This window comes from Panicum hallii, chromosome 4, assembly GCF_002211085.1.
Source record: "Panicum hallii strain FIL2 chromosome 4, PHallii_v3.1, whole genome shotgun sequence".
Classification (NCBI taxonomy): Eukaryota; Viridiplantae; Streptophyta; class Magnoliopsida; order Poales; family Poaceae; genus Panicum; species Panicum hallii.
The window spans coordinates 49,707,146-49,726,861 of NC_038045.1; the positions used below are offsets into that span (position 1 = coordinate 49,707,146).

At 48.0% G+C, this 19,716-nt stretch overlaps 2 protein-coding genes across 5 annotated transcripts; one reads left to right on the forward strand and one right to left on the reverse strand.

Moving 5' to 3' along the window:
- The first annotated feature begins 5,146 nt into the window (after positions 1 to 5,146).
- LOC112889269 (RING-H2 finger protein ATL46-like) lies at positions 5,147 to 7,336 on the forward strand. Its single transcript, XM_025955818.1, has one exon. The coding sequence runs from the start codon at positions 6,009 to 6,011 to the stop codon at positions 7,032 to 7,034; it is 1,026 nt and encodes a 341-aa protein (XP_025811603.1). The 5' UTR covers positions 5,147 to 6,008; the 3' UTR covers positions 7,035 to 7,336.
- Positions 7,337 to 9,874: 2,538 nt separating this feature from the next.
- Positions 9,875 to 19,394, reverse strand: LOC112889189 (AP-1 complex subunit gamma-2-like). 4 transcript variants are annotated; one of them, XM_025955691.1, is made up of 19 exons: positions 19,207 to 19,391; positions 18,812 to 19,114; positions 18,561 to 18,702; positions 17,942 to 18,115; positions 16,510 to 16,689; positions 16,046 to 16,200; positions 15,677 to 15,767; positions 15,126 to 15,289; positions 14,305 to 14,359; positions 13,775 to 13,897; positions 13,589 to 13,684; positions 13,003 to 13,130; positions 12,335 to 12,439; positions 11,948 to 12,237; positions 11,530 to 11,637; positions 11,373 to 11,450; positions 11,008 to 11,180; positions 10,606 to 10,710; positions 9,875 to 10,332 (listed from the first exon to the last, which is right to left on the reverse strand). In XM_025955691.1, exons 1-19 carry the CDS (start codon positions 19,248 to 19,250, stop codon positions 10,237 to 10,239), a joined length of 2,610 nt encoding a protein of 869 aa, XP_025811476.1. In that variant the 5' UTR covers positions 19,251 to 19,391; the 3' UTR covers positions 9,875 to 10,236. The 4 variants fall into 4 exon arrangements, 2 of the variants coding, with proteins under 2 accessions (XP_025811476.1, XP_025811477.1); XM_025955692.1 differs by having other exon boundaries at positions 11,373 to 11,447; positions 19,207 to 19,390; XR_003228034.1 differs by having other exon boundaries at positions 10,274 to 10,332; positions 11,373 to 11,447; positions 11,896 to 12,237; positions 19,207 to 19,394.
- Between the last annotated feature and the right edge of the window lie 322 nt (positions 19,395 to 19,716).

Here is a 19,716-nt window from a genome sequence, read left to right on the forward strand (position 1 = left end):
CGACGCCCCCGTGACGCGAGGCCGAAATGGCCGGAAACGCCTACTGGATCGCGGACGCCGAGGTGGACAAGGGAGCAGGTACGCCGCGTACCTTTTCGACGCCCAAAAATACTAAACTTAGCATTAGCACGTCCAAATAGAAATATTAATGGAATGAGAGAAACTTTATAGCTAAAACTAAAAAATATAAACACTAATATATACTCAAGTTTAGCATTTAACTTTAGCTCATCTAAATACATCTTAAAAAATCAAGCAACAAGTGAACAATCTGAATAACAAGAGCCTGGATGAGTGGATCGGAAGAAGAAGCAAGAAATCAATCCAGAAGAAGACAAGGTCGAGAAAAGGGTTGGGAGGAAATCCATCCTCTGAGACGTTGGGTCACGGCCAGCTCGCGGGAGGAGTTCAGGACCGAGTGACTCTCCCCATGCCGATATTTAACCATTTTCTACATTTATTTGGTAAGAAAAACAGAGCCGCTCCAAGAAAAACGGAGCCGCTCCATTTTCTATTTGGTTGCGCTAGAATAGAACCACGTATCAGTTAAAATGCATCCGGGGGCCACTGCAAACATATTTTCTGATGGCGCAGCAGTGATCGAGAGAGAGCTCTCGCCCGAGTTGCAGCCACCCCGGGCAACAAGAGGAGTGGGTTGAGAACGGAACGAAGTGGAAATCGCAGGGGCGATTCGCCAAGACGCCAAGCCCAAGGGATGGACGGAGCGCAATGCGCACAGCGGCACAGGTGCAGACGTGCAGTGCAGGTGCTGAGGTGCATGCCCACCGGCCACCGCTCCGGCGGGCTGGTGGCGCGCTCGCTGGCAAGCGCCCGGGGGTGGGGGGGGGGGGGGCTCGCGCGCGCGCTCGCCGGCGGGGGGAGGGGGGGCTGGCGCGCTCGCCGGCCAGCGCGGGGGGGGTGGGGGCGCGGCAGAGGGGAGAGGGGCGGTGGCTCACCTGCAGGCGGGCTTTGAAGGGGGTGACGGGCACCAGTGCTAGCGCGCGGTTAGGAGTCGAGCGCTCGCGTCCGCTCCGAGCCGCATGATTCCGCGTCTCGAAGCTATATTCCCGTTCGTTCTGGAGCCGCTTCTTTCTACCTTTTTTAATTAAATAATAGTAAAAATGGAACCGTTTGGTTCCATCTCCGCTGGTTCCACTAACCAAACAGATCATTACATATAGAACTATAGTTATTTTCACCACCTCTCTACATGCGAAGCTAATAATTTACCAATTTTAACGATGTGGCGTGCCAAACGACCAGACCAGCATGGAAGGGCACACGAAAAGATCTCTTTACCCCCCGCCTTATCAAGATATATGTTGCTCCTTCTCCTCCTATTTCTATAACTGGTGGGACCTAATTATTTCTTCTACCTCCGTCTTCTCCTCTCACCTGCCCAACCCCCGCTCCTGCCGCTCCCCCGTCTCCTTTCTCTCACCCGCCGCTCCGGCACCAGCTCCACCGCATGGTACGCCTAGCTGCCAACGGCACATGCGAGCTCGAGCTCTCCCGCTTCGATCTCCTCACCGCGCGGATGGACTACGCGCTGCCGCGACCAAGCCCCGGCAGCTACCTCGAGGTCCGCCTCTTCTACGTGCGCGTCTTTGCCGCAACGACTGCGCGACCCCTCCCCCGCGCCTCGGCTCGAGCTCCACGGACTTAGCAGCACGGCTGGGGAGCGGCCCCTCCCCACGCCTCGCGCTCGAGCTCCGCCCGGCCGCTGGCGGCGAGGCCATCCCCTCGCGCCTCCCCCTATCCAGCCTGATGGCGGCGGCCGCCTGGACAGCGGAGGCCACGAGCGCGAGCCCGTGGCGGAAGCTCCTCCCACGGCGCACGAGGAGCTCCGGCGCGGCACGAACGTCGCGTGGAGGGCGAGTGTGCGCGGCGAGGAGGAAGAGAAGGTCGAGGGCGGCGAGAAGCGCACGCTGCGGGCACGGGGAGAGGAAGAGGAAGGCGAGGAGGAAGAGGAGGCGCAGGGTGCCGGCATCGAAGACGAGCCACCAAGGGAGGCTGGAGGTGGAAGAAGATAGGTGGGCTCCACCTATCATAGAGGTAGGAGGAGGGAGAGAGCAGGGTACCATCGTTGTGAGTAAAATTGCAGAAGCACTTTGATCATTTTATATAGTTGATCCATGCTGGCACGAGAAGGGGGCTTCCACGTCAGCAGAATTGGCAAATTATTAGCTTCGCGTGCAGAGGGATTGTAAAAATATAGAAACCAAAATAAAGATGACAAATGAGCAGGTGCCATCCTTATAGATGGCAAATAGTTAAATATTACCCTATCTGCCAGCTATCGCACCGCTGTGCCTTGGTGCGTGGAACAGCGGAGGCCGGGATCGTTGCCCCTAGCCCCGCCTCGTATGGCCTCAGCAGGAGGCGCGCCCCGAGCGCATATACCTGACCACCGTTGGGTGCGCTGTAGGCCCGCAGCGGCACGGGTGCGCGCAGCGACCGGCCATCGCCCGTCGGTGGTATCGCGAGCATTCGAGCGGGAGGGGGAGGGAGTCGCAAGGAGGCGAAGACGGAGTGACTAGCTGACCGCTTTATCGTGATAGATAAGAGTTATTTTGACGAACCGAGTGGGTTTGTATATTAAACTGTAGGTTACACGAAGTTGGCTGTAGCATTTATATTTTCAGATATTTGATGGGTACCTGTGGATAATTTATATGTCCATGTTATACCTACAGGTGGAATTTTATATCCGTACCCAGTATCCAATGATACAGTTTCATACCATACTCGCACACCCATCGGATACGAAACCCGCGAGCACCCATCCCCGGATACAATTGCCATCCCTACATCCGCAGGTGGGCCGTTCGTCTCGCTCTCCCTCGTGACGTGAGCCCACACAACTGTACGTAACGCGCCCGCCCAGCCGGCCAGCCGAGTAAATCTAGGCCCCCCTCCCCCTCCCTCGTTCACCCCAGCTGGCTGCAACGGCCCATGGACGTGGTACATCGATTTCGGCCCCACGGATGGCCCAAAATATTTTCTTTTCGGAGACCGAGCAGAAGCTTTTCTTTTTAATGAACGATTTTTTAAATATTTTTCGAGGCCGAGCAGAAGTTAGATTGTTAGAATTAGTGTGTGTTTATCATTTAATCCTCCGAAGACCGAAGAAAACGGATAGCGTGTAAGCTAGCGGGCGGTGGGTGCAAGCAAGACGCAGCTCCGTTCCAGACGCCGAGAACCGGGACCCCCCGACTTCCGAGACGAGGAGGATCCACGCGAGGCGCGCGTACGCGGCGTACCAAACCACCAACCCATAAATGCAGCGACGATGACGACGACGACGATCGTCTCTAAAGGGGCTTAAGTAAGCACAGGACACGTCGCCTTCTCGCCGTGAAGTTGTGCGAGCGCTAGGGTCGTACCGTACCACGGCCGCCCACCCGCCAGGACGATGACCGGACGGGGGTACTGTACCGGTACCACCGTACCGGCGCTGAATCTTCTCCGACGCCGGCGTGCCATTGGACTCCGAGCACCGGGGGCAGGCAGTACCACGGCACCCGCTGCCCAAAATAGCGGAGTACTGGCGCTAATCTTCTCCACAGCACCAGCGATTTTCATCAGACCCTGTGCTTCCGGACGGGCGACCTAACCCCCAAACAGGCGGTCAGGCACCGAGGCACAGGCACCTCACAATATGAGCTGTCCTGACGTACTGTCCTTGCCGCCGGGCTTGCCCAGGGACGGCGACACCCCGCCCGCGGAGCACGCCGCCTACTGCGCACTGTGCAGTGCTCGGCTGCTCTCTCACACGCCCGTCCGGCTGCTTCATGGCCCGGTTAGTGATCACAATCACCAGCTGCTAGTAGTAGTAACTACGTGCGGCCACCAGAGTCTGGATTGCGACGTTCAGTGTGATTGTGTGAAGCTTCAATAACTTGAGGTCTTGAGCTCGTCGCCATTGTTCCACCACACCACCTAGTGTCCGTATCTTTCTGGAGTACTAGTAGCAGTTCTCTCACTTTCAATCGCGCGGCGTGCGGCGTTGGGTGCAGGCTAGCTGCGACCTGCATGCGAGTGCGTGAACGAAACGAGGCCGTGACAGGCCGACAGCCGGCCGGCCGTCGGGGGAACCCTCGCCTCCGGCCTCCTTCCCCCCGCGCCGGGTGCCGCCGCGCGCCTCGCTTTCAGTGGCACACCCGCACGGGCGCCGGGCACGGACAAAGGCATTGAGGCGACAGCCCGGCAGGGAACGAACTGGTAGCGGGTACTGGGGCCTTGGACGCATGGACGGGACGGCACGCCGACACGGGGGTGCGGGAGGGCCCAACCCAACCGAGCGGATCGCTGTGGGGTAATGCCGCCACAGTCGTCAACAATGTGGGGGCGGCGCGACGCCACGGGACCGGTCCCCTGGTGGCCACGGCGCCGCAGCATCTTGCGCTGGTTGCCGTCGAACTCTTGGGTTTTCAGATGGGCGCTGAGCTGCTGTAGGCGTGCTGAGGTAGGAATCTGTGTATTGGTGCCTTTGTAAGAGTTGTTGGGCGCTCCTACTTGTCTCTTCGACCGTGAGCTTCAATTGTACCTGACGGTGACTGCATAAATTGTGCAAATACGGCTTCAAGGTGCTGGATCATACTGTATGATGTACACAATGTGCACGATCTTCTCATGAGTGTTAATAACATCTAATCCATGTCACTGCAGGTTTTACATTCGTGTGATACTACAAGAGAGGGAAAAGTTCAGAGGTCTTCAGGTGGCAGCTGGCAGGGTCTGTCCAGTCGGAGCCTTTCCTGTTTGGTCCCAAATTCAGACGCTGATCGCCAAACAAGAACCGCAGCCGAGGGGATCTGAATTGATCTGGACCTCAGCCACACGCCCCCACACGTGCGGCATGGCGACGCACATCCCAGTAGGAGACAGGCGAGAGGTCGGGCCTCCACGCACGCAACGCAACCACTTCCCCGTCGCCCAAAACGTCTGAAATTTTCATCCGACGCCGGGAGGAAAATCTCCCCCAATTTCCAGTGACAACGAGCGCCGCAGCCGCTGCCATCCAACCCTCTCCACCGGAGATCGCCACCATTTTTCCACTTTTCGCTTGTTCCCTCTCCGCCCCCGGGCATGTCTTGCTTTCCTGGCTTTTTCTGTGCATCACACGCGCCCGAGGAAAGGACAAGACCGCAAGCCATCCCGATCGGCCGGCCCGGGTTCCTTGCGCCTTTTGCTCGAGAAAATGGCCTTCTAACCGCAGCCTCATGGCCCGGGCAGCCCCCGTGTAATATTCCAAAGCTGGAAACCCAAAGATGTGAAGAAAAGAACACAGTACCAACCTTGCAGAAAGGTTCAGAGATCAAATCTTTGTTCCTTCTTCTTTCAAAAAAAAAATCTTTGTTCCTTCGTTCTTTACCGCTTTATGTTGGATAACCAACTAACCAAGAACCTAAAGATTTTTTTTTAAAATGGCTACCACCTGCTATGTTTCAATATTTGTCATTAAATCATTATTTGACCAGGATATAAGTTTATTTGGTAGGTATAAATATGGCCTGTTGGTTAAGGTGGTGGTTGAAACAAGTTGGTTTCATCGCTTGAAAAATAGTAAAAAAAATAGTGCAAAAAGTGGTCCTCAAAGTTGTGGTTTGGTGTAATGCAAAAAAAAAATGTCAATAGAAAAGAACCGGATTAGTGGACTTGTAGCTCAGTCCTTTACCTTTGCAGCTCGCAGAAGAAAGACACGTACGCTCTGCCACTTTTGTTGGGTTGGTTTGGTTGCTTGCGTGACCGTGTGTTCGTGTTCCCCCCATTTGCATATAAGCATGGGCTCGTCACACTTCACAAGCCTTGGCCTTGGCCTTTCCCTCATCAGCTAATTGCTTGGACCCTTGCACCAGCTACAAGTTGAGCCAGCATCCGAGAAGCTACCACTACTAGCTGCTCCGGCTCAGCTCAGCTCAGCTCAAAAGGCGTCGGGGTTTAGTGCACGAGATGAGCAGCGCGTTGCCCGGGGCAGACTGGGCAACGAGCAGCAGGAGCAGGAGATGCTGCTGTTAGGATTGGCCGCGGGCCTCGCCGTCGCCGGGGAGGTCAAGAAGCAGGACGACGGCGGGGCGTCCTCCGGCGGCCATGGCTCGAGGATTGGCCCCGCGGTGGTGTTCGTCTTGGTGATAGTGGCCGTCGTGCTGCTCGTGTCCGGGCTGCTGCATCTGTTGGTCAGGTGCTTGCGCCGGCGCGGCCGCGCGCGCGAGGGGGCGGAGGGTGGCGCTGACGGGGTGGGCGGCGGCGGGGAGGAGTCGGCGCTGCAGAGGCAGCTGCAGCAGCTGTTCCACCTGCACGACGCCGGGCTGGACCAGGACGTCATCGACGCGCTCCCGGTGTTCCTGTACCGGGAGGTGGTGGGCGCCGGCGCCAAAGAGCCGTTCGACTGCGCGGTCTGCCTGTGCGAGTTCGCCGGCGAGGACCGGCTCCGGCTGCTGCCGCTGTGCGGGCACGCGTTCCACATCGACTGCATCGACACCTGGCTGCTCTCCAACTCCACGTGCCCGCTCTGCCGGTGCGCGCTCGGCGCCGACGCCGCCGCGCTGCTCAGCGCGTTCGGCGACGGCGGCGGGTGGAAGCAGGAGGACGCCGTGCTCCCGGTGCGACTCGGCAAGTTCAAGAACCTGTCCAGGGCGGCGCCCGTCCCCGTCCACGACGGCGCCGGCATTGTGACCAGGGAGGCCGGCGAGACGAGCAGCAGCAGCCTCGACGCCAGGCGGTGCTACTCCATGGGCTCCTACCAGTACGTCCTCGCCGAGGCGAGCCTGCAGGTGTCCGTCCACAGGAGGCACGGCGACGGCCATGCCAGGGCGGGGGCCAGGCTCAGAGGCGCCGGCGCCAACCCCGCCGCCGCGGGCACCGAGGGGAAGAGGATCGGCGCCGGCAGCAAGGGCGACAGCTTCTCGGTGTCCAAGATTTGGCAGTGGCCGCGGAACGGCAAGGGGAAGCTGCCCGTGCTCGCGTCCGACGACTCGCCGGCGATGAACGGCCGGTTGCCGTGGCAGAGGCGGAGCCCCGGGGATTCGTGACACAGAGAAAACGTGTGTGGTGGTGCGTGCTCCGGACTTGCTTGAGCCGATTTGGCTCGCCCTTTTAACCGGTGAATCTGTTCATAGCCATTCGTTCCTCTTACAAAATCGCATTTGCGTGTGGTGCCGGTGATCTTAGCTTTCTAGGTGCACGATGATCTTTGTGTGTGTCTATGCGCGGATTATACTTTGTTCATTTGCCATTCGCCCAGCTACTCTGCTCACGTTTCAGTGACACTTGACACTTATTTATTTATTTATGGCGAGGACACTGCTGGGGAAGCAGTCAGTATTAGTTTTAATGGCAGATTCTTGTCTTAGCAAGCAAGTGCTTGTACAGTATAGTACCCTTGCTCAATCTTGAAGCCATCACCAGGACCTGTAAAGCACAAGTGACCGTACACTTGCACGCATAGAGAATCAACACTGTTCAGGACCCTTCTTTGAAAATAGCGTGTGGAAGAAAAAAGGGAGAGGAAATCACAGTACACGACTCATTCCACTGCAGCGCAACAACCACTCCAATTTTTCAGAGCCGTGAAAGCTAATAGGGACTTGTTTAGATCCTTTCCAACTTCCAACCTTTTACATTCTCTCTCCATCATATTAATTTTGGAACACATGCATGGAGCAGTAAATATAGTAAATATATGTAAAAAATAACTAATTGCACAGTTTAATTGTACATCACGAGACGAATCTTTTAAACCTAGTTAGCCCATAATTAGATAAAATTTATCAAATACAAACGAAAACGCTACAGTAGCAAAAAGTGCCAAAAGTTATAAACATTTGCGATCTAAACGGGGCCTAGGCCGGATCAAAGCAGCTCTGTTAGGACTGAAACCTCACGGAATCATGTCGACCATTTCTTAACTGGCGCTGCGACCCTGCGAGTAATGTGATGTTACAGCAGAGGTTTCGTGGCCGGCTTTTGGCTTCCGGGACAGGTGCGGCGGATGCGGATGCATCTGCCAAACTGCGACCAGATTCTGCAGGCGATCTACACCAGCAGCACACAACACAAACACTACAGTACACTGCAAGCCCAATAAAGCTGCAACAGCTCGATTAGAAAGAAAAAACCCGGCTGCAAGAACCCTTTTTTTTCTTAAAAAGATAATCATACTTAACCAGACACGTCCATGCTGGTTAGTGCTGGCCTGCTTGGACTGGAGCGTTCTGAAATCTGAATCGCCGTGAAAGAGAGAGACGGGGTCGGTCTGTACTGGTCGTGTTTATCGTCTACTAGCCCCCTCTCCCTCTTGACTGCAGCTGCATGTGAGGCGCTGGTCCTAAGCGTGAGCGGTTAAGTGTCCGTATCTGCTATTAAACGGGCAGCAAGTACTGCTAACCCTTCAATGGTGATGGCGAAGATGCCTCGCCATCGCAGGGCGCATTCAATGTGCTCGCTGCACGGCTGTGTGATTAGCATTTAGCACTGCTCGACTAGGCTGATGCAGCTCGACTAATCGCGTGCGTGTGATCGTGTCGTGAGATGAGAGGAGTTGGGGGGCTTCGGGTTTGACATGTTGGGCATGTGAGCTGTGGCTAGGTTTGTCATGCTGATTGCCAGTAGCAGACGACATTTGATAGATGTAGAAGAGTGGAGAGAGGAAAGATTAGTCAGTAACTTAACAAAAATCTTAGGTGGTTAAAGAGGGTGTATATGGTGGTGGTGTAACTGTAAATGGACCAACCTAGCTCTGGCGTGCGAACATGCTTGAAAAAAACATAGACAAGGTGACAAAATGACAGTAAGGCCCTCTCCAACAGTTAAGTCAGCTGGTAGCTATAAGCCAGTCCACGTCACCGAGAAGATTTTTTAGCCTTCATGGGTGGGATCCACAGTAACAATTATTTTATCTACCGCTCTCGGCTCCCGAAGCAGACCTCTCTCTCTCAACTATCTTTATCTGCTCGTAACCGTTCAAGCTTTGCGCCGGCGCCTGCGGTGGGGCACCGCTCCCACATCTGTGGGCTGGCGACCTGCGTCCGCCTGCGCGACGCCGGCGACGAGCTGCATCTGCTGGCCACCGCGGCGCTGCAGCCCCGCGGCCATCGAGCAGGTGAGCTGCGATGGGCTAGGGACGGGGGAGCTGCGAACGTCGTGCCGCCGCCGCCGACCAGCCGTGAGCCGATGAACCACGGCCGCCTGCGCGCCGCCGGGGTCAAGCTGCGACCGTCGGTCTCCCGCAGCGCCGCGGGCCCACCACCACAGAGAAGCCGTGGGCGAGCCGCTCCCGCCAGCCGTGCCGCCGGCCGCTTGGCGCCCTGTACTACACGGCCTCGCCTCCTCTGCTTGCTGGTCATTTGTTGTAGTTGAGAGAGAGGAGGTAATGGCCCACAAGCATGAAAAGGCGTGTCCTACGCTAGCGTCGGAACAGTTGCTGGCTCTCTTCTCTCTCTTCCTTCTCTCACTTCCACGTCAGCGATAATCCGACGTCGGAGTCGCCAGCCGTTGGAGGAGGCCAAAGGTTTCTGAGTGCAGTTACTACCAGAGGTCTAGGGCAGGCCACCAGGGGAAACAAGTTCTGCTACGGAACTGTGCTGATGATGTCACACAGCACTTGTGCAATCACTCTGATGTTGACTATGAAGGGATTGTCTGACAATGCACCGAGAAAAACTCGAGCGCGCAGATCATGCTCTCCGTACAGCCAGATAAAGTTGAGGACCATCGAATCAGACCAAACATATCTGCATTTCCAATGTGAAAATTTCGAGTGTTCAGATTCTGAGAGTCAGATTTGTGTCACGGTGAAAAATTACGTGAATCGCCCTTCAATAGCTCGGAAAGAGGTGCTAAGTTTTGAGCTTGTAAAATAAAACAATTACTCTGAATTATAATCCTGTATGAGCTCGATTAGACAAATAAATAATTACATTGTGGGGAACCATGCATGATACAACATATTCCTTTGCTGCTTGATATGAGGGATAGGGTGAAGCTTTTGGTTACCCTCTGTATGATATACATCAACATATGAATACATTTCGGCAAAACTGAGGATACATCATTAATCGCTGCCATCTACTGTACACTATATAAAGCAAGAATGAATGGACAAAACCAACTAGCAGTGTACACAACTCACTAACAGGCAAGCAAAAGTGAGAGAAATGGTTAAGAACAAGAAAGGAAACACCTTGCCTGGAGCACGCTGAAAGAGCAACCGCAACATTATAGACAGGTGGCGCACTACAACCCAGCAGGAAAGTTGCTGATTTGCCCTTGTTCTAGCCTGTCCTCGCCATTCACTTTGTAAGACACCCGGATACGCATCGCAAGTGGTTTCTATGAAGCAAATAATCCAGAATCAGATTACCAGAGTGGAAAGACAAACATTCTTGTTCTACTTTGAAGGCAGGAATTCAACTTGCTTATTATTATCAAATAAAAAAGAAGCGCATCAGCTAAACTTGATTTCCTAATTTATAATTTTCACACGGGCATGTGAACACTGAGTTACCAGTTACATAGGCTCTTTTAAGTATCAAATTAGTTCAGAAGTCAAAGAAAAACAGGAAAAAAGGGTCAGAGTCATTAAGGGGGGATCTTTTGACATACCTGTCCATGCTGGTTGTTAGTGACACTGAGGCTTTGCGTAACTGACCCGTTTCCACTGGCAGGAAGAGTGCTGCTGCTAGCTGGGTCCAAACGCAACTGGATGAACTGGAACACAGATTTGTACAAGAAAAGTGAGCTGCATACCTAAAGTTAGGAAACTACAACCTTTTTAATGTTAGTCATGAACAAGATTTATCTGTCAACAATTTCTAACTGAATCCAAATTAACCATGATAGCAGTGCTTGCCTTCAAAAAGGTCTATAGCTTACCAGGATGGTTTTCGCTCCAACAACAATCAATTGAATGTTTACAAGATTTATAGCATAAACTAAGCAAGTTGATTTTATTTATTAAAATATCTGTTGTCTGGAGTGTGAGCAAGTGTCAGAGATGAATACTACCTTTGGCACAGCTGCCTGGAAGACGAAATCTGTGAATGTGGTAGTTGCCAAATTTGTGAAGGTAGCATTAATTGTGGTCTCCTGAGGTTTCCCAGCCTGCTTTTTGAAGCTGAATGTGATCCTCAAGGTTGCACTCTGGAATGCTGTGACTGTTGGGTAAGCTGCAGTCTCATCTGGCAGGCAGGCAGGCAAATTGAGTAAAAGGAATTTTTGTCATTATCAAGAATGTTACATAATCAGTAGAAAAATGCAAAAGCCACCCTTTGAATCACCTTGAATTTCATATGTAAGGGAAATCAAACTCAGTGACTTTTAGGGGGTACTAGCAACTTTCTATTGTATTGGATAAAGTAACAGGAGCTAACCAGGAAGAGATGTGCTCGAGGACAAACCATCGAGAAGATCCACAACTTGAGGTGTAACAGCAACAGGTTTGGTTTCTGCTGCATGGTGATAGATAAATAACCACGAATGACAAAAACTCAAAACCAAATTTTCAATGTTATCATCACATTGTTTTACCTATGCTAGGAGGGACGAAGTTTGATGTTGGCGGGCCATTTTGTACAGGAGTTGAACCAATAGATAGAAGATCCATTAGAATGTCTGTGCTTGTAGATGGAGCTCCACCTAGACATACACCAGAAAGCAACACTTCAACTAACAATGCCACAAACAGCACAATGGACCAATATATAAGAGCCCCTTCAGGAGAGCTTAAGCTGCTTGGAGTTGCCATGATCTTAAACAGTCCGAAACAAGATGCACTCGACAAGGTTTAAACCCATTTATAAGACAGCAAAACATGCACTACTAACCAAGTGTGGACTGTGTGTCCAAAGATAATAAATATGCAATAAATCATAACTTGGTTTGCTTGGCGCTAACCAGATGAAACAGAAGCAGATCCTTATGAAAGGTAAATAGCCAAGAGTAAGACCTGCAGGGGATGAATCAGTCAAGCCAATGCCCAAAAGGTCCTGTAGAAAATCATTAGGCGCTGTAGTAGGGGCCGAAGCAGTCACTGGGGTATCATCAGAACTCAAATCAAGCAAATCAGCTAAAGGAGCTGGTGGTGGCTTTGCTACACCATTTGGAAGCTTAGGTTGGCCTCCAGGAGTGACTGCTGGAGCGGATTTTACTGATGAAACTGTGGCCTGTGTAGAAGCAGCTCTTTTCACCAAATAATTAGCTTCATCCAATACAGGCATGCGTTCAAGCAAAGATGATCTGCACATACACCAGCATTGTCCATATTACCATCTTTTTAATAAAAAAATATGCAAACACAAAAGTATCCTCAATAATGGCTGAATCTGCCACTCACTTTATAGACTGATGTCTTTGTATAATGGAACTGAATTCAATAGATCTTTGCTGCAATTCAAGCACAGTATTCCCTTTATTCTGAGCAACTATTTCTTTTATCCTCCTGGCAACATAACCACCAAAAAAATGATGAAATCATACAATCACTTTACAATGTATTACTGAGCAAAAATGAACTTGATTCAAGGCATGCAAAACAAGGGAACAAACATAAGACTTGAAATGAAACTGATATTGCATGTAACCAAAGCTAAATATGCAAAGAAAAATAAAGATTGTTGCAATATCAACTTTTCAATATAGTTCTTACTGACAAAATAATGAAACCAGTTCACAAGAAATTATGTGATCTACAGACCCCAATTACTAAACAAAGTTGTGGACTATTTATTGATCTGACATAGTGAAATTTGAGAACTTACTGCTTTCTTGTTTAATGATTTACGCTCATGTGTTCATTCACAAATACAGGGAAAAAATTAGAAATATGAAAATCTTAAATCATAGCAGATTTTATAACAAACTCCATGTGAATCAAGACAGGCAAGCTCTGCTACTTCATACAAAAAGGAACTGTGTAGTTGAGTCAATCGGTAGGTTGTCCCACTATGGTAGAGAGTATTTTACGATGACTATGACACAAGGACCAGCTCAACAATAACTTACTCTGAGGTTGGTGGAAACCGGGAGGAAAGCTTCAAAAGAGAGACAAGACACATAGCCCTAGTAGTAACATCTGCAGAGTAGCGTTTAAGAGCAACCTCTACAGCATCAACAGCATCTGATTCTGTTACCTGAACAAGATCAGAAATTGGCCACACAGTTTGACACCAGATTTGTGGAGCAATGCTCCTAAATGAAATACATAAAGAGAAAGGGCAACAAATGGAAGAGGCTAAAGCTATATACTCTATAAAGGCAAAATTCTGCAATCAACCATATATGCAGCCACGCGAGAAAACAAATGATCATGTGTAACTTCTCCTGATAACAGCCATTACAGTTAACACAAGTAATTGCAAGATCACAAGGGAGGATACTGTGAGAAGATTTTCGTTCATCCTGGAGTTATCAACTTCATATATACACTGAATTTGGAACATTTTGAACATAACTAAAAAATCATTTTGCATACAGAAAGTAGCTAGAATATGTAATGATGATACAAAATGGAATTATCATTGCAGTGCCTGTCTTCTCAATAGAAAGTGTATCACTAAAAAGAGATGATTACCAAGAACTTTCAACTCACCGTGATCGGTTCCTCCATGCCCAACATACTAATGTTGTTCACCAGCATTTCTCCATATTCACCGATGCACCAAACAGCCACCCTAACTAAACTTTCCTAAACATACCAACATAGAAGAGGTCTATGCGCATTAGATACATAATCCAATAGGATACATTACAAAGAACACTAATTATTTCTCCATACCTGCTCACCACATGCTAGCAATGCTTTATATAATAACCTGACTGAATATCCTTGAAGTTCAGATGCATTACTCATTAGAACTATAAGAGCATGCCATACATCATCCTTCACGTAATTTCCAGCCTGTGGATAAAAGAGTTAAACATCAATATGGATTTCTAATTTACCAGTGCAACAGAAATTCATGCTCATAAATTTACAGACTTGAGATTTGATTGGGTGAAGGGAAATCATATAGTAATGATGGTGCATAAATATGATAAATTATTCGGCTACCGGCATTCTGGTTTGGTTGATCTTGAATCTTTTCACAGGTGGAGTTATCGCATCTGAAAGCTGTGGGAAACGTGGGGATTTGGTAACTACTACCTAACACTGTGGATCGAGAACTTCCACAGAAAACATCAAGAGTATTTTACTGAACACACCAGTAATCACGAAAAGGAAATTGTATAGATGTTGAAATAGTATCTAGCAAATAAAATAAGGAGAGATCCAGAAAGCGTTAATAACTGTACTGCTCCACGCACCAGCGATAAAACTCTGAACATCTGGTCTAAGTACCATAGCTTATCCTGGGGAAACCTAACAAAAAAGTAACACTATTAATTTCCCATAAATCAACAGGAAGTAAACAAGATATTCCATAAAAACTTATCCAATATGAGCACAAAACTTTAAACAACTCATCAAGGACAGGCATGGATCAAAAAGAACTAGATAACCAAAATGAGCTGTAGTTAACCAGAACAAGAAGAAGGGGGGTAGCAAAGGAATAGCAGCTCCATGTAAATAAAAGGAATAAGAGTGTGCAGCAAAAGACAACGAAGTGCTGCAAGTTATGTGGCAAGGATCTAAAACATTGATACTATAGCCTTCCATCTAGCATACTGTGAGAGAAAGTGTACTGAAAATAATGTATGCTCCGTATATTTCGACAGGTGACAACATCCAGAAAAATAGAATGATATAACGATATTATGCTGAAAGAGGCACATGGGAAGAAAGACTACTATTCAAATGAGAACAGATCAATTCCTCATGCATTAATGAATGATATTCCCTTATTCCATTCACTTCCCTCCGTCTATGAGACAACAAAGACACTGTACCGGAGCAAAATGCAACATGCATTGCACAACCAAATATCCTTATTGTCTGTCAATTATCAATTGTATTTGAATATACATCTAACATAATAACATCAGTGGATACATGGTAACATTGGACCAATAAGGAACATGCACAGCAGTTTTTTTTCCTCTTCCAATTGCATCTAGGGAAAACAACTGCACAAACCATAAACATTTTACAACAAGGAGAAATGATGGATCCAGAATTAACAACTTACTTTTCAACTATTGAGCATATCTTGGCAGTGAGGTCTTCCTTGAAATCTTGATCACTAACTTCAAGGTAATCAACAAGCTCCTTAGTCAAAGGCTTTACATTTGTATCATTGACAAGTAGGTAAACAAGTTCCAGGGCCCTTTTGCGAATGGAGACATCTGCATCCTGACAGTGTGTATACGATTGAAAATATTTAAGTACAAAAGCAGACTAGGAGTCCGGTAGGAAGTAACAGGTCAATAGCACAAATCCAAAACAAGACAGATAAATCGTAAGTGTGTTGAGGATGGCTTTTATGGATGAAAATATAATAATGACCTATACATGGATCAAATAGCTAGTGTTTTTCCTCTCATTATGCATATAACTTGAGGACAGACATAAAAAGCAGGACAGAACTTCCTTCTAAATATATGAAGAAATGAACAAAACCATCATAAGTGAATATTGTTCCAAGATTGTGCATGATGATAGTCTTTTACTTTGTATATGTAGAAGAAAGGGCCAAAAGGTACAGACACATCATAGTCTGCCAAATTGTACATGGTTTACCTTGACACACTCTAAAATGGTTGCCCTGTGCCTCTGCACTGCTTGTGTGTCTACGGCAATGGCCTTCATAAGCATGTTCAGGGCAACATATCTGAAAAGGCAGTATATATAGTAAGAATTTTTAGTGATGAGAGATGAGAAAACACTTTACTATTAAAACACCGTTATGTGTTCCGTCCATTCTTGTTGTCTAAAGAATAGCACTGTAATAGCCAAGCCTTACAATAATGCTCATATTATACAAGACCAAATAACTTACCCAGTAAACCACAGTAAGTAAATAAATAACCACTTTCACGCTTTTGGCATATGTTTTTTTTTAAAAAATAGTTCACCATATTAGATGGCTGAAAGCAAGAGTAAATTTACCTTATGTTATTATCACGGTTGGACAAAAATCTACCCAAAATATTGATTGCCAACACACGTAAACCACTAGTAGCTTCGATGCCCATTATGGTCTCAACACATTCATATAAAATAGCATTTCCAGCATTCTTATTTGACTCAGTTTTCGTTGAAACCTGGAAAAGAAATCCAAGTATTTAGAATGCCAAGTGAAAATATAACCAAGAAAGTGTACAAAAATATAGTAAGAACTCAACATTCGCATGACACAGTTTTTAGAATCTAACACGCAGCAGCAGCAACTCACTGAGCAAGCTCTAGATGAAACAGCACCACTTCGAAATTAACAAATTACTCAGGATAGTGCTACTAGGAGTTCATATTGTTATAGTTGTATAATATTGTAATACATTAGTTGTAGTGATTATTCAAAGAAAATGGCTCTGCTACTTGTGTAAATATAAAATGGAAGATGGACAAATCACCTGAGCAAGTATATCATTAATATACTCACTGCAATCTGCATCTCCTTGACCCAGTGTTCGCATGAGTTTAAGCACTCGGATATGTAAGAACGGATCTGTAATGCCTGCAACATCGTATTCAGGAGCATATGAACTGTTGGAGACGTCTCTCAATATCCGCACCAAACCTTCAAGGCAGTTCTGCAACAAGAAGGCTCTGTCAGTACATTTATAGCCACAAATGAACATGCAAGTTCACAATGATCTTCATGGTATCATCCAACAACAATGTCAAAAATCATCTATGAGGCAAAAAAAGAAGGAAAAAATCACTTTTGGTGCAGATCCAGCATAGGGAATGGTTGCATAAAAAAAATTGGTCACATTATTATAGCAATGTTCATGGTGGAATCTGTGTTAAGGTATCAGGACATGAATGATCCAAATCAGCAAGGACCAGGTCTGAGATCTATGCATCCCGATGTGGAACATACATATGTGAGAACGATAGGTTATTAGTGTTGACTATCAAGTCATCCGATTAAAAGAGTGACCAACCTAGGAGGAACTAGATCCCATTGTAAATAAGAAGAAATAAGCACCTAGATTCCGAGTCGAAGAGGAATCACACCTGGGTGATGCATGTCTATACCCACAGCACCCAATCTATCAAGAATCAAGTCATCTGATGAATTTGGAAATTCTATGCTACATTACTACTCTCTACAGCGACAATGTTTCTTTGCGAACAGTTACCAACTAGAAGGCCGGTCTATTACATCTGTACACACGCTATCAACACAAACATACACAAGTCACCTTACTGGGCAAAGCCCACATCAAACATAGCTCAGGCGTGCCATTGCATAACAAAGAACTACTACGATTGCACTGCATCTTTCTCTAACTAATATTACTAATGATGTTATTGCTCACAGGCCTTTTGAGATAGATAACGGGAAACTAACAGACAACATTGATCAAAATGCTACAGTGTTTGCCTAGAAATCAGTGTCAGGGATCAGAATATGTAATCTATTGAGGCAAGTAAATAGGAGGAATGGCTAATCAACAACATCTTACATTTCATAGATGGTAAAAGGAGAAATACATAAAACGTCGAGCTTATTTACAGTTTAAGTGTGTGTAAAGGTAGCGTACATGTGACACGTCTCATAGCATAAAAGATCATGCCAGGTTTCTAAAAGTAAAATGATGGGTCAATTTAGATTTTAGACTAAGGATACAACTTGAAATTCTTTGAACACTGTCCCTTTCACTGGTGTGAGTGAAAACAAGAATGGTTGAGTTTCTCAGGCCTCTTAATATGGAAAACATGCAATGATAAACAGTATATGCGAATGAGTAACAGAAAATGAATAGCTCTTGCTATCTAACTTCAAGACTACAAGCATTATGTGTGTAGATAACTCTCCAGGGGAATGCATTGTACCTTCCTCAAGTACTCCAATGCTTCAGTGCTGGCTTTACAGAGTTCAGTGCAAAGCTGAACAGCAGATATCAGAACTCCGTGATGTTTTTCCTTTAGTAATGATGCAGCAGCACTCATAAAATTTTCTGCCAAGTCTGGAACTTTTCGTACAATCCTTATAGAGCATAAGGCGGCCTACAAAATAGCAAGAGCTAGACAATCAACAAGATTTCTCTACAGTATACATTTCACAAGCTAACCAAAAAGGATAAATAGTGGTGAAGGATGAAATGCCAAGTTGGGAAAATGCTCAGGAGTAAGCTATGAGATGACAGCACAAGAATACCCTAAAAGAAAATAAGGGCTGTTCAATGACAAATTTATTGGTGCCAATATCTATTATCTAAATGAGTATGATTTGCACACTATCACTTCATCGCTTACCTCTAAAGCACAGTTTCAGTAGTGTTATCAGCTAAATAGTGAAATGGCAAACAATTATTCTGGTCCTTGAAGTATCTTAATAGCTAACTCTTTCATGTGTAGAATTATAAGAAGAAATACACTTGGATTGGGAATATTGTTAAAGTGCTCAAACAGACTGCACTAGGGGTTAAACTATCATGTAAAAATTGAGTACCTTCTTCTTCGTATTAGGGTCCCTATTTTGCAACAGCCTCTCCACTTCGGGTGCCAGATCACGCGCCATTTCAGCAGAACATATGTTGCCAAGGGCGCAGAGTGCAAGCCCCACGATGAACTGGTTCGAGTGGTTAAGATCTCTGCCCACGTTAAGTAGTACCAAATACTCTAGTATCAGCATATAAATCAGAAATGACGCAAAACAGCATCAGCAAACACAAAAATGGTAGGCGCAGGCTTGGCGGATACTGCTTGAGGGAGTTGGTGACGAGCATAAGGACCTCCTGCCGCTCGTCGAGCAGCAGCATGAGGCCGAGGTAGCCGATGCGCTTCTCGGGGAAGCCCGCGGCGGCGATGAGCTTGAGGCACTCCATCTGGCCGAAGTGGGTGGGGTAGCCGAGCATGTGGATGAACATGAGCTTGGCCATGTTCCGGTGCCGGTAGTCCTGGTCGCCCTCGCTGATGGCGGCCCGTATCGCGGCGCACTCCCGCCGCACCACCGCGCGCTCCTCCGCGGCCGTCTTGCACGCGCGTATCGCGCGTATCATGTCCCTGCGGAAGCGACGCCCACGCCGGCCCGGTCACGCCACGAGCAGATCCGACGGAGGAGGGAGGGCGAGGTGTGGGAAAGGACGATGACTCACCGGAGGCGGGTGCCGGAGGAGAAGGGGTTGATGGCGAGGTCCATGGCGAAGTCCTCGACGATCTTATCGACGGAATCCAGGGGGGGGCGGCGGGGGGATCTCACCGCCGCGGGGGCGGCGGAGGGGGGCGGCGACGGCCGGGCGGATCTGGGGGCGGGCGCTGGTGGTGGTGGTGGGAATTGCGAAGAGGCCCCTGCTTTGCGTTTCGGTTTTGTTTAGTTGAGTCCATGGGGATCAGTGGGGTCATTTGGGATCTGATCTGGCCGTGCTGAATGCTGACCTTACTGGTGCCGGTTCGGCGAATGCACAAGATGGGGCAAGGGCTTTCTCTCTCTTTTTTTTTATTCAGTTTGGGCTCTGGAATGTGGATTTGGGAGCATAAAATTTCACATGATATTATTACACTATAAATGTTAAATGCATTCATCATATGAGTATATTTATCATTAAAATTGAGCATGCCGGCTCCACGAAGTTTTAAAAAAGGTAACCGGGAACTTTTACAGTAAG